The sequence below is a fragment of the Odocoileus virginianus genome, chromosome 4 (assembly GCF_023699985.2).
Source record: "Odocoileus virginianus isolate 20LAN1187 ecotype Illinois chromosome 4, Ovbor_1.2, whole genome shotgun sequence".
In the NCBI taxonomy this organism is placed as follows: Eukaryota; Metazoa; Chordata; class Mammalia; order Artiodactyla; family Cervidae; genus Odocoileus; species Odocoileus virginianus.
Window position 1 is genome coordinate 61,019,352 of NC_069677.1, and position 15,204 is coordinate 61,034,555.

General features: G+C 36.0%; 1 protein-coding gene across 2 annotated transcripts in view; it reads left to right on the forward strand.

Moving 5' to 3' along the window:
• PLOD2 (procollagen-lysine,2-oxoglutarate 5-dioxygenase 2) overlaps window positions 1-15,204 on the forward strand; it is a 131,002-nt gene that overhangs the window by 81,228 nt on the left and 34,570 nt on the right. For both annotated transcript variants that reach the window (XM_020872192.2, XM_020872193.2), the window contains exons 6-7: window positions 4,195-4,258; window positions 5,485-5,582. In XM_020872192.2, coding sequence (XP_020727851.2) covers window positions 4,195-4,258; window positions 5,485-5,582 — 162 coding nt within the window. The remainder of the gene's footprint in view (window positions 1-4,194; window positions 4,259-5,484; window positions 5,583-15,204) is intronic.

Consider the following 15,204-nt stretch of genomic DNA (forward strand, 5'->3'; position numbering starts at 1 on the left):
TCCAAAATTGATATCAAATACTGAAAAACAAAGATTAAAAATCTAGAGGAGAGGTTAGACTCTTAAAAATACAATATTAAAAACAAAAAAACAAAAAATTTTAGAAATATATATGAAGTTCCGTTTAAAAATATGGCTTTTCCTTTTTTTTGGCAAGGTTATAGTGAAATGAAAATGAAAATTAAGGAGTAATATTGGAGTAATAGAGAGCTTTAAAAGACAATAAGAGAAAAAAAATAAAACTAGAAAAAATTTTTTTTTCCTAATTAAAAAAAACAGTAAATATATATGAAAATGAAAGTTAAGGAGTGATGGAGGAGTAATAGGGAACTTTAAAAGAAAATAAAAGAGAAAAAATAAAAAAAGAAAAGAAAAAATATTTTTTAATTAAAAAAAAAGTAAAAATATATCTAGGAATTTCTCTGGAGCTGTTGCGATCAGTGTGGGTTTGGTTCAGTTTCAGATAGCTCCTCATTCCAACTTACACTTCTCGATATCTGTAGGCCCCTTTTGGTGTAGTCAGTGTTATCTACAGGGATTTTAATCTGTTGCACTGGTCCCTTCTGAAGCAGTTCCCTTTGTTTATTTGGCTTCTCTTTGCCCGTCTCTTCAGTGTCTAATTTCTGCCCCAACACAGGCGGGCAGAGGTTGTCTCTTGTTTAGTTTTGCTTGTTCAGTCGCGCTGCAGGGAGGGAGGGGCGCTGCAGACAGATATCGCTGGCCTGTGTGGGGAGCACTCACAGTGTTCCGGCCACACTGGGTTTGTCCCCGCTCATGGGTGTGTGCTCTCCCGGTTTTCACTGCTCAGGCTCCCAGCTGCTCTATATGGAGCGGGCCCTGCGTTGCGTGCGGTTGCAGTTTTCAGGTATTCCACAAAAGCGCAGACTCGGTTGGTCCTGCGTTTTGTGCCTTCCCCAGCCCTAGCAGCTCAGGCCGCCAGGAGCTTGACGGGTGTGCTCTCCCCGGGTGTGGTGCACCTTCTCCCCTCCGCGGTCCCAGTCTCAGTTTCCGAGCACGCCAGTCTTGTGCGTGCGCCTTGTGTCTATTCTTGGGAGCTGGCCTCTAGCCGTGACCCTCCCGGCGGATGTCGACCATCCAGAATCTCAGGAAGTCTTTGGTTAGAAACTGGAGGCCTGTTTGCAGTTTGGTAGGGGGTGCCATCTGGGGCTGAGTTTGCCCCTTTCCCCTCTCCCCGCCTCTTTACTCCGGCAGGGATGGGCCAGTCTGCAGCCGGCCAGCTCTTCTCTGGAATTGTTCACTCCCTTTGTTCTGCGAATGGCCGGCAGTGTGTTCAGGCTGGTTAATTTTCTCTCTCTCTCTCTTGCTATCCCACAGTTTAAGTTGCTATCTCAAGTCAGCTCCCTCCGATTGCCCTCAGGGCATTCGGTCTCGGTCCTTACCCTAAGCAATGCTGCCTGTTCCTCTCCGTTACGCCCCCACTTGCTGGTGGCGGATGCAGGCATCTGGGGTACTTTTCTGCTGGGAGTTGCTTTTAGCCATGTAATCTGTGGGTTTTATTTATTTTTCCTCCCAGTTAGGTTGCCCTCCAAGATTCGAAAACTTCCCCCAGACCCAACTGTGAGGGGGTTTCCTGGTGTTTGGAAACTTCCTCTATTATAACTCCCTTCCCGGGATGGGTCTCCGTCCCTAGCTCTTTTGTCTCTCTTTTTATCTTTTATATTTTGTCCTACCTCCTTTCAAAGACAATGGGTTGCTTTTCTGGGCACCTGATGTCTTCTACTAGTGGTCAGAAGTTGTTTTGTGAAATTTGCTCAGTGTTCAAATGTTCTTTCGATGAATTTGTAGGGGAGAAAGTGGTCTCCCCATCCTATTCCTCCGCCATCTTGGCTTCTCCCTCTAAAGTATATTTTAGAGTGAGTTTGCACTGTGTCTGCTTTTGTATTTTTGATAAATACTATCTAAATATTTTCATTAGATACTTCTTAAGAAACTTTATTCTTAATTTTTTTTTTTTTTACTGTCTCTTATGTGCCTGACACAACCAGCCTGAGGACTTGATCCCTCATTTGAGAGGAGAAACCTACTCTTGGCATGAGTGCTAGCCCTTGCAGCTTGATGCCTGTTTTTCTGAGTGTAATTCCACAGTGAAAGTGTTCTGAGTGTTATTTAATTGTTTTTGCTTTAGGATGCTTCCTATGAAATCTCACTGCTGGGTCTGTAATATTTTTGGTTGTGTAAATCCTATTTATGTTTTCTCTAGGCATAAGATTTAATGTGGTCAGCATGTGTCTTATTCTGCTTGGTTTGCCATAACAAAATATCATAGACTGCGTGGCTTAAATAACAGAAATTGTTTTCTCAGAGTTCTGGAGGAACTCTGAGATCAGGATGCCAGAATAGTTGGATTCTAGGGAGAACTCTCTTCCTGGCTTGTAGATGGCAGCCACCTTCTTGCTTCATTCGACATGGTGGAGAGAGGTAAGAGATAGAGGGTGAAGTTTGCGTCTTGAACATATGAATTTTAGGGAACACAAACATTGCATCTGTAATAGCGTACAAAGACAATTTTAAGAATATAATTTCAGAGCAATGTAGCTGAAAAATTGGTCCATTGAGAATTAGGTTGTAAAGTAAATTAATGTTTAATGATTAGTTTGCCTTCCAGGGAGCAAGTGTCTTAATTTCATGGATGCAGTCACCATCTGCAGTGATTTTGGAGCCAAAGAAAATAAAATTTGCCATGGTTTCCAATTTTTCCCTATCTGTTTGCCATGAATTGATGGGACTGAATGTCAAGATCTTAGTTTTTTAAATGTTGAGATTTAAGCCAGCCTTTTCTCTTTCTTCTTTCACCTTCATCAAGAAGCTCTTTAGTTCCTCTTCACTTTCTGTCATTAGATTGGTATCATCTGCGGGGCTGAGGTTGTTGATATTTCTCCCAGCAGTCTTGATTCCAGCTTGTGATTCATCTAGCCTGGCATTTTGCATGATGTGTTCTACATATAAGTTAAATAAGCAGGGTGATAATATACAGCCTTGATGACCTCCTTTCCCAATTGGGAACCAGTTTGTTGTTCCATGTCTGGTTCTAACTGTTGCTTTTTAACCTGCATACAGGTTTCTTTGGAGACAGGTAAGGTGGTCTTGTATTCCATCTCTTTAAGACTATTTCACATTTTCTTGTGATCCAAACAGTCAAAAGCTTTAGTGTAGTCAATGAAGCAGATGTTTTTCTGGAATCTCATTGCTTTTTCTTTGATCCAACAGATGTTGGCAATTTGATTTCTGGTTCCTCTGCCTTTTCTAAATCCAGCTTGTACATCTGGAAGTTCTCAGTTCACATAACTGCATCCTAGCTTGAAGGATTTTGATCATTACCTTGCTAGCATGTGAAATAAGCACAACTGTCCGGTAGTTTGAACATTTTTTTGGCATTGATTGTCTTTGGAATTGGAATGAAAACTGACCTTTTCTAGTCCTGTGGTCACTGCTGAGTTTTCCAAATTTGCAGACATATTGAGTGCAGCACATTAACAGAATCATCCTTTAGGATTTTAAATAGCTCAACTGGGATTCTATCACCTCCACTAGCTTTGTTTATAGTAATGCTTCCTAAGGCCTCCGTGATTTCACATTCCAGGATGTCTGGCTCTAGATGAGTGACCACACTATCATTTTTATCCATGTCATTAAGACCTTTTTTATGTAGTTCTTCTGTGTATTCTTGCTACTTCTTCTTAATATCATCTGCTTTGGTTAGGTCCTGGCCATTTCTATCCTTTATTGTGCCCATCTTTGCATAAACTGTTGCCTTAGTTTCTCCAGTTTTCCTGAAGAGATCTCTAGTCTTTCCTATTGTATTGTTTTCTTATTTCTTTGCATTGTTTACTTAAGAAGGCTTTCTTATCTCTCCTTGCTATTCTCTGGAACTCTGCATTCAGTTGGGTATATCTTTCCCTTTCTCCTTTGCCTTTTGTTTCTCTTCTTATAAACCTGTTTTAGCAGTCAGACAGATGATACTGCATAATAATAATTATGAGGTTGGGTTGCATAATAATACCCAACCTCAATAGCTTAACATAACACATAATATGGGTATTTCTGAAGAAGTTTATTGGAATAATTTGTGTTTCAGATCTTTATATTCCCCCAAAGAGCAAACTATATCAACATGATAGTGTTGTTTGATGTTTCTTTTGCATTTTAAATATTTTTTTTCATTCTTATTTTTAGGAAACTATTAACATCACATTGGATCACAAATGTAAAATTTTCCAGACCTTAAATGGAGCTGTAGGTATGCTTCCTAAATAGTGGGTTACTCATGTATGCAAATGAACACCAGTGTTTTCAACTGTTTATCATTTTTTTATATTCATTTTGGAGCTATGACTAAGGTTGACATGAAGGTATTGCAACTGTTAAGCAAAATATTGGAGTTAAGCTGAGCTTGATATAAATGCATTCAGTTGAAATCATTTCCTAAGAATAGTACAAAAAGGTAAACTTCAGCCTTAGGTAACTTAAACTTTAGTGATTTATGGGGACTCTAGATATAGTTTTAAATTAATTACACTTTGTTATTACAGTTTTAAGTACCAGCTTTTAATATTGTGAATTACTCAGCAGTATTAAATTATTTTAACCTAGGTTAAAAGTAACTGGTAATGAGACATGTACACTGTGGAGTGTGGTATGTGTGTGTGCATGCCTGTATGTGTTTTCCTGGTAGACATGTATTTAGATAAAAATACATGAATACATTAAATTTAATTAATTGATACATTAAAAAATACACTGATACATTAATGCATTAATACCTCACAAATTAAAAATATACTGCAATTTGATATACTTCTTTAAGGCAGTTCATAAATAAAAAGATTCTTAGAGTGGAAGGCATTTAGTTCAGAGTGCTTTGGAAATATGAGGAAAGGAGCTTGAAAACAAAAAAAGTTTCTGCTCCTACTTTCAGCTCCTTGTGCTGACTTATGTATTCCTGGAATTAGCATTAGTCCTGATTTTCAAGAACTGGAAGTACTATCAATGATGGCCAGTTGTAGAAACCTAGCTTTTGCCTGTCAGTTTTCTACTTGCTAAACATATATTGTTGTTATCTTCATAATAACCTAGAAAAACAGGCAAGGATCCCATTTTACAGATGAATAAATTGAGACAATAGTTTAATTCATTTGGGATTACATCACTTTCAAAAGATAGAGACGGTATTGCGAAGATGCCTTCTTTCAACCAAGACCTCTCAGTGTCTTAGCTCAGTTTGCCAGCACCAGGTTGGAGAAAGTTAGGTGCTTAGAATCTGCATCTGTGTCAGTGTTGTCCTTCATTTTGGATATCTGCTGACTTGAAGCAGGCAAAGTTTCTCAAAGTGTGGCATATGGAATAGTATGCATGAGAAATTTTTAATAAACTAAAATGTATAGATAGATGTGTACATGTATATGTGTATATGAACACATACATACACATTTTAAATGACTAAAATCTGTCTTTTTTAAAATCCAGATGAAGTTGTTTTGAAATTTGAAAATGGAAAAGCCAGAGCTAAAAATGTATTTTATGAAACATTACCAGTGATGATTAATGGAAATGGGCCCACCAAGGTGAGTCACAGTAGAGACCTTTCTCTGTTTCTTTATTTCTTGAGGATAGATTACAGAGAAGTATATATTGATAGAATGACTTCTTCTCCTCCTTCCCCTTTTCCCCCTTCTTCCCTCTCCCTCCTTCCCTTCCTTTCTGCCCCCTGCCCCATTTCCTTCTCTCCCACCTTTTCCTCCCCCTCTTCCTCCTTTAATATCTTTAAGAGGCTTGATAAGTAACAAGGTTCTACTGTATAGACAGGGGTATTCAATACCCTCTGATAAATCATAATGGAAAAATGTCTATTTATGAATTGTTTTGTATATACATACATATATACATATGTACATACACATACGTATATATATGCACACACATATACACACAAACATACGCATATATGGTTAGTGATATTGTGCTTAAAACAATGTTCTGGGATACCAAGATGATGCTTGGCTTACCCATAAGTACATAGAAAAGAGATTATTAGATAAATTTGTATTGTGGGAAGAGAGATGGGAGATGAAGTCTGCTATTTCAGAAGAGTGAGAAGCCTGAATTCCAATAAAATCTATATGCATGGGAAGACAGTCAAGGAAAAGCCCACATTGGCAGCCTTTCCACCATAAAAATGGAGAAAGTAGATTACCCTTCTTTAGTTACTTTCCACCTTGCTTTTCATCACATTCCAGCCCTCCTACAGAACCTTGGCTATGGACTCCTTTATCTGTCTGATAACAGTTTTCCCAGCTCTAGTCTCTCCTTCTCATCAGCATTTTAAAGATGTTAAGTCTTTTTCATTCTATGAACCTATCCAACACAAACTGTAACATCCTTCTCAGTCTACATTGCTTCCCAGCAATGTAGGACATTTTCCTTCCCCTCACAGCCACACTCTTTAGAGACTATTGCTCTTCACCAAAGTGTTGTGTTGTGATATTCTTGTTGAGGAGTAGACACTAAAGAGCTCTCATTTATCTTTCATTCAAAGATAACATTTGATGATGTTCATCCCATTTGGTTCAGTTTGAAATACTTCCCTTTGCTTCCATCATGCTCTGCTGGTTTGTCTAATAACTTTCTGGCCATTCCTCATTCTTTTTTAGTCTATTTTTCTTATATATATATATATATATATATATATATTTTCTTACTTTTGGTTGTGCTGGGTTTTCATTGCTGTGGGTGTGCTTTCTCTAGTTGTGGCGAGTGAGGGCTACTCTCTAGCTGTATTCCTAGAGCTTCTCATTGCAGTGGCTCTTCTTGTTGCAGAGCACAGACTCTGGGCATGTGGGCTTTAGTAGTTGCAGTGCAGAGCCTCAGTAGTTGTGGCTCTCAGGCTCTAGAGCCCAGGGTCAGTATTTGTGGTACAGAGGTTTAGTTGCTCAGTGGCATGTGAGATCTTCCCAAACCAGGGATTGAACCTGTGTCCCCTGCATTGGCAGGCAGATTCTTAACCACTGGACCACCAGGGAAAGTCCCTTAATATAAATTTTTAAAACTTAACACTTTGTGTAGTGAAATTCTGGGGTCCGATGGTCCTCTTCCTGTACTGTTTTAGTTATTCTAAAACAATTTATTTAGTTTTAGTATTCTATAGGTATCTGTCGGAGACATTCTTTTCTCTGCATTCTTAGGTAATATGCTTCATTCCCAAATCAGCAAATCTCTCAGTGCTGATTATTTTCAAATCCCTTGCTGTAGCTTCCATCTTTCCTGAGCTCTGAGTTTGAATGCCCAATTGTTAGATTTATCTGTGTGTCAAATAAGACATGGAGCTCAAGACCTTCAGTTCTTTCCCTCTTCCACCCAGTTGATTAGCCACAAGCTGGTGTTTGTTTTGGCTGTAGATGCCTCTCTCTTTCAGTCCCCCTGGAGAAGTAAATGGCAACCCACTCCAGTATTCTTGCCTGGGAAATCCCATGGACAGAAGAGCCTGGCAGGCTACAGTCCATGGGGTCTCAAGAGTTGGACACGACTGAGTGACTAAACCAACCATCCAATCCAAGAACTATACCTTCTAACTCTGTGCATGGTGGTTTGACTAATTTTCTTAGAGTCAAGAGCAACTTTTTAGTTCAGGCCACCTGCAACCTTTCACTGATAACAGTCATCTGCTAGCAACTTGGACATAGAGTATTCTGCAGAAGCAAAAACCCAGTCACATTACTCAACCTGTGTGCTGCCCTTTATAGTCTTAGGTATGAAGTTCCACATTCTCAACTTGTTTTGTAAAGCTCTTTTTTTTTTCCTTTGAAGTTTGCTTCTGATTTAGGTGTCCCCGGTGTACCGTCCCATCTACTCTCCTACTCCTGATACTATAATATCTATACACCATTTCTCATTCTCATTCTCTCCCTCAACTCCTGCCATACTGAGTTAATTTAAACTTTGCAAACGTTTCATGTTTCCTCTGTCTGCATGTCTTCTATATATGCACATCACTGTTCTGGAATCCTCTGACCCTAATTCCTATCTGCTGTACCCATTTATTAAGTGCTATTCATCTTTTGTGTGTGCTTAGTCACTCAGTTGTGTCTGACTCTTTTGTGACCCTTTGGACAGAAACCTGCCAGGCTTCTCTGTCCATGGGACTCTCCAGGCAAAAATACTGGAGTGGGTTGCCATGCCTTCTTCCAGGGGATCATCCTGACCCAGGGATGGATCCCATGTCTCCTGTGTCTCCTGCACTGCAGGTGGATTCTTTACCTGCTGAGCCATTCATCTTTTAGGTGTCAGCTTAGTCTTCACTCCTCAAGTTTCCTACATGCTTTTATAATATCTGGAACTTTGTCTATCACAGAACATAATACCACACCCTGTACAGGGATAGGATTGACCTGTTTTAAATTTTTGTCTCTTACTGGGTCTGTAAGCCTAGGTATTATAGAAATCGTATCTATCCTGTTCACTTTTTTTTTTGCCAGGCTTCAACACATGTGCAGCATATATTAGTCTTTCAATAAATTGTGATTGAATGTCAAGGTCTATAAATAGTCCAATGATGTAGCATTATTCTTGGGAATAGTGAAGTGGATTTTTTTCTGGCAGGGCAAAATATTCATGCAATATGTGTGGGTCCCTGTAACTGTCCCTAGACAGATAAATGAACTTCTATAGCCAGACATCTATAACTAAATAGTGTGCTATTTCTCCTTGGTAATGTAGTAATGTAATCAAACTTAAATGTCTTTAAGAGTGTGGTTGGTCCCAAAAATTTAGCTATTTTGAGTGAGGCCTGGTATTCGGTGATTTCATTGTATTCACCAGTTTTTTCCAGATTTCCAGGGTAATGCTGGTAGTTTTAAGTGATTAAAAGACTTCTCATAAGAACACTAACTCTAGTCCTTAGTCATTTAGAAAGTTCTGTATGTACTAAGAAATTTTAAGTCTTCCGAGCAACATTTTTAGTTTGGGCTCTCTGTTTCTGGCATTTCAAGCAGTATGATGATCCCATTATATTTTCTGTGACATGACCTTATAATTCTATTTGGCAGCAAAAATGAAGTAATTTTTTATTGTAAAATTATATTTGGTATAATATAAAATTTGAGAAAGGACTATATAAATGAGCATTCAATGAATGCCAACACTTTATTTAGTAATATGTTAAAAAATATCACATTTTACCTAGGATAATGAAGAAAAAAAAAGCAGATTACTCTTTTTAGATACACCATTTTTATTTAACCATCATAAAGATGAAAGGATTTTTATATATTTTGTATGTTAGCTTTATTAATTATTTTATTTAGTAAGGAATGATTATAATGTCAGTGGTTTTGAGCCATAACCTCATGAATGTTAATATTTAAACCATTTTTATTTAAAAATGTGCATAATGTATAAATGATAAATTGTTGATAATGTGTTTATAGACCAAAGTATGTAAAGATTTCTTAGTTACTTTCTTGAAATTTCATGCTATTAGGAAGAACAACTTTTAAATTATAAATAATTTAAAAAATCACTTATAATCCCACTACATTTCATTTTGCTTTCATTCATAGTTGCTTTCAGTCTTTATGTCCTTGCAATATGTACCTTTGAGCATTCATATTTTTCATTTGTTTTCATAATGATGTATAAACAACTTTGTTGCTTTTAAATTAACATTTTATTTGAAATATATTTTTTATTTATTATACATAATTGTCTTCATACTTGTCTAGGTATAATCTAATATAAATCAGTTTTTAGATAGAAACCATGACTTCTGGTTTGAAGTTTTGCTTTTTATTCTTGAAACTTATTTACTGTTAGTAACACATCATAAGATGCTTATTTTAATAACTAACTTTTTTCTTTCAAATATCAGATAATGTACTTCTTAAGGTAAATCATTATGAAATTGGTAGTATTTATATACAAACAGAAGTTAGACATAAGAAAAGCAGATCATCTAATATACACATGAAAACAAGTCATTTCAGAAATGAATCTGATCTGCAATAAAAATAGGGACTCTAATTTTGTGCATATAAACCTCAATGCTTGGGTCACTATGACCTTGAATACCTGGGTGACTTGAAAAAAAATGAAAGAAAAAAGAAAAGATTCAGTTGGAAAAGTTTCTCTGCCAGTGACATGACATCACCCTTGGAAATGTTTCGATATTGTGAAAACAGGATTAAGAAAGCACTACCACCTAGTAGCTGGGGACTTCCTGGAACAGCCTAACTACATAAACAGTTTTCTGCACTTTCCAAAGCTGCCAGCACAAATGTCTGTGATTTTTGATGAAGAAAACAGATGTAAACAGAGGGTAAGGGTGATGAGTAACCTCTGCCTGTGTGATGAGAGATCCAAAAAAAGAGAGATTTCCAGTCTTAGTGATCTCTGAAAATCCAATAGACATAAAAAGTAAAAAAGTTATGAAGTTTTAATTCTGAAAACTAAATGTAATGTCTTTTATGCTCTAAACTTTTAAAAAGGATATTGATTTTCATATTCACCTAGGGGTCCTAACAGACTCATCAATAATTCATGAAATAAATATTTAATTTCGTATGAGATTTCTGAGATGAGGAAGGTGCCAGTCTTTATATATAGGTGGGAATTTTAGATATGTCCAACCATGGGGGGATTTTTTTTTTCTTCTAAAAAAATTATTTCCCAGGATATTTTAAACAAAATTGTGTATTTCTCACCAGCTTTTTAAAAAATTCCTTTTAGTAATAATGCTTAATAGAGAACCCATTTAAACATGAATCTCTATTTTTAATCCAAAATCATAATGTTATATAGGACATGAATAATTAACATTTGCACTTATAGTTTGACAATAGTAAAATTTTTGTTTTTATTATAGAAACATATTCAAATCATTGTACTGATTCTTGAAATGTCATTAATGAATATCATAACTACATATTTTCTGCCTCGTAATTTGTTTCCTGACTTTTCATGTAGTACAAGAGGGATGTGAATGAGTTACTTTTCCATGTCTTATGATTGTGCTATACAGAATAATGTGACTGTCTATAATATATGTAAAACACAAAGGTTTTCTCTTTGTAATTATACTGTACTTGTTTCAATAGCCTTTGCTTCAGTTTTAGTGCAATAGAAATATTTGAATGGAATACCAAATATTTGAAAGGAATCAGATAAAATAGTACTAAACTAACTTCTTTATCTATTCTATACCATAAGATCTCTTTTAAGGTCTTCAGTTCAGTTCAGTCGCTCAGTCGTGTCCAACTCTTTGTGACCCAATGAACCACAGTACGCCAGGCCTTCCTGTCCATCACCAACTCCCAGAGTCTCCCAAACCTTTGTACATTGAGTCGGTGATGCCATCCAACCATCTCATCCTCTGTCATCCCCTTCTCCTCCTGCCCTCAATCTTTCCCAGCATCAGGGTCTTTTCCAATGAGTCAACTCTTCGCAAGAGGTGGCCAAAGTATTGGAGTTTCAGCTTCAACATCAGTCCTTCCAATGAACACCCAGGACTGATCTCCTTTAGGATGGACTGGTTGGATCTCCTTGCAGTCCAAGGGATTCTCAAGAGTCTTCTCCAACACCACAGTTCAAAAGCACCAATTCTTCGGCGCTCAGCTTTCTTTATGGTCCAACTCTCACATCCATACATGACCACTGGAAAAACCATAGCCTTGACTAGATGGACCTTTGTTGGCAAAGTAATGTCTCTGCTTTTTAATATGCTGTCTAGGTTGGTCATAACTTTCCTTCCAAGGAGTAAGCGTCTTTTAATTTCATGGCTGCAATCACCATCTGCAGTGATTTTGGAGCCCAGAAAAATAAAGTCAGCCGCTGTTTCCACTGCTTCCCCATCTATTTGCCATGAAGTGATGGGACCGGATGCCATGATCTTAGGAAGCTAGAAAAATTCAGTTGGTACTTCTGTGCATTTTTGACTATCATATTTAACATATGAACATTTTTTTCTTTTAGTTCATCTCATCTTTTCAATGAAAAAGTAATGATTATGCAAACATATGAGAATTTTAGGTGCTTCCTTTTATCAGTAATATAAAATTACAGCCAAAGCTAATTTGTTTTAGCTTCACTGTGTTGAGGTGAGATAATTATAGTTTATGACAAGAAATAATAAAAATTAAAAAACTTTAGCTCTTTATACCATGCTAGGGGTTAAAATTGAAGGTTAGAATGTTCAGTAATTTCTTTAAGTAAGGTCAGCAGAATTTTTCTTAAAATGTTTACATGCTAGGGACGTTCAAGATAGTTTTTTGAGGGCTCAGAGCATCTTTCAATGTGTTTACCTCTCTCTTCCATCCATCTTCCTCCACCTCCTAAATCCAAAACATAATGAAGGATTTTATAGATAAATTTTATAGATAAATTATCTATAAAGATTTTATAGATAAAACGACTGCCAACAGATGATTAAGGAGAAGGGGGGATAAGTCACAAGGGAGATATTCTGAGATATATGAAAGGGGTAGGTGGGGAAACAGTGTCATACTTTTTTTTTTCTTCCAGTTTTATAATTGATACATAGCACTGTATAAGTTTAGTAAATATCTGTCATCTCATATAAGTACAAAATAAAAGAAAAAAATTTTTCTTGTAATGAGAACTCAGGATTCGTTTCTTAACAACTTTCATGTATAACTTAGAGCAGTGTTAATTATATTTATCATGTTTATTACATCTGTAGTACTTATAGCTGAAATTTGTACCTTTTAATCACCATCCAAGTTCAGCTCTTGCCTCTGGTAACCATATATCTGATTTCTTTTTCTATGAGATTGTTTGCTTGCTTGTTTCTTTTTGAAGTATTATAATTCCCTAAAATACTATGTTAGTTCTTGGTGTACAACATAGTGATTCGATATTTCTGTACTTTACAAAATGATCACTATAATACATCTAATTATCATTATATCACCATAAAAGTTACTACATTATTATTTACTACATTCTTCACACTGTTCGTTTCATGCACGTCTCATTTATTTTGTACCTGGAAATTTGTACTTATTTATCTCCCTCATCTAATTTTCTCATCCCACCACTCTCCTCCCCTCTGGTAACCACCTGTTTGTTCTTGTGTCTATGATTGTTTATGACTAGTTATGTTTATTCATTTGTTTTTAGATTCCACATATATGTGAAATCATATGGCATTAACCTTTCATTGTCTGACTTATTTCACTTGGAATAAAATCCTCTTGGTTTATCCATGTTGTTGCAAATGGCAAAATCTCATTCCTTTTATGGCTGAGTAATATTACATTATATATATACATATATGTATATATATTTCACAATTTATTTATACATTCATATAATGATGGACACTTGGGTTGCTTCCATATCCTAGCTATTGTAAATAATGCTTCATTGAACATAGGTGTGTATATATCTTTTTGAATTAGTGTTTTTGTATTCTTGGAAAAAATATCCAGACATGGAATATGTGCATCATATGTTAGTTCTGTATTTCATTTTTTGAGGGACCTCCATCCTCTTTTCCATAGTGGCTGCATCAATTTTCATTCTCATCAGCATTGCATAAGGGTTTCCGCTTTTCTATGTCCTTGCCAACACTTGTTACTTGTATTTTTTGATAGTAGCTATTTTGACAGGTATCTCATTGTGGTTTTGGTTGCATTTACCTGATGATTAATTTTGTTGAGCATTTTTTCATCAGTGTGATGGTCATTTGTATGTCTTCTTTGGTGAAATATCTATTCAGATCCCCTGCCTGTATTTTCACTGGGTTGTTGTTTCTTTTTTTTTTTTCTTTTTTTAATATTAAATTGTATGAGTTCTTTGTATATTTTGGATATTAACCCCTTTTTTGGACATAGCATTTGCAAATATCTTCTGCCATTCAGTGGGTGGCCTTTTTGTTTTGTTGATGGTATTTTCATGTGCAGAAGTTGTTATATGTGCAAAAACTTTAAGTTTGATTTAGTCCCATTTGTTTATTTTGCTTTTGTTTTCCTTACCTGAGGAGGCATAACCAAAAACCACTGCTAGCAACCAATGTTAAAAAGCATATTATCTATGTTTTATTCTACAAGTTTTATGGTTTCAGGTCTTAGATTTAATTCCTTAATCTGTTTTGAGTTTCTTGTTGTATAATATATGGTATGAGAAGGTAGTCCATTTTGGTTCTTTTGAATGTAACTGTCCAGTTTTCTCAGCACCATTTATTAAAGAGGCTGTCTATTCTCATTGTATAACCTTGCCTTCTATGTCATAGATCATTAACCATATAAGTGTAGGTTTATTTCTGGGCTGTCTATTCTATTCCTTTTATCTATGTGTCTGTTTTCATGTCAATACTATATTGTTTTGATTACTGTCCTTTGTAGTATAGTGTGAAATCGGGGAGCACAATACTTCCAGTTTTGTTCTTCTTTCTCAAGATTGCTTTGGCTCTTTGACCTCTTTTGTTGTTTCATATAAATTTTGGGACTATTCTAGTTGTGTGAAAAATGCTATGGGTATTTTAATAGGAATTACATTGAATCTGGAGTTTGCTCTGAGTAGTATGGACATTTCACAGTATTAATTCTTTTAGTCTGTGAGCACAGTTTATCTCTTCATTTAATTGTGTCTTCCTCAGTTTCTTTCCCCAATGTTTTATAGTTTCCAGAGTACAAATCTTTCATTTCCTTGATTAAATTTATTCCTAGGAAATTTATTCTTCCCTATGCAATTGTAAATTTTTGGTCAATTATTATTAGTGTATAGAAATGCAATAGATTTCTGTGTCTTGTTTGTATCTTGTAACTTTACTGAATTCATTTGGTAGACCTAATAGGTTTTTGTGTGGAGTATTTAAAGTTCTCTATATATGGTACATGTCATCTGCAAACAGTGGCAGTTTCAATTTAGATGAATTTTATCTCATTTTCTTGCCTAATTGTTCTGGCAAGGGCTTCCAAACTATGTTGAATAAAATTGGGAATAGTGGGATCCTTGTTTTCTTCCTAGTTTAGAGGAAATGCTTTCAGCTTTTCACCACTGAATATGACATGAACTGTGGGTTTGTCATATATGGCCTTTAGGTTGAGGTATGTTTCCTTTGTAACCACTTTGTTGAGAGTTTTTGTTGTAAAATGGATATTGAATTTTGTCAAAAGTTTTACTGCATCTGATTATATGATTTTTATCCTTTATTTTGTTAATGTGGTGTTTCAC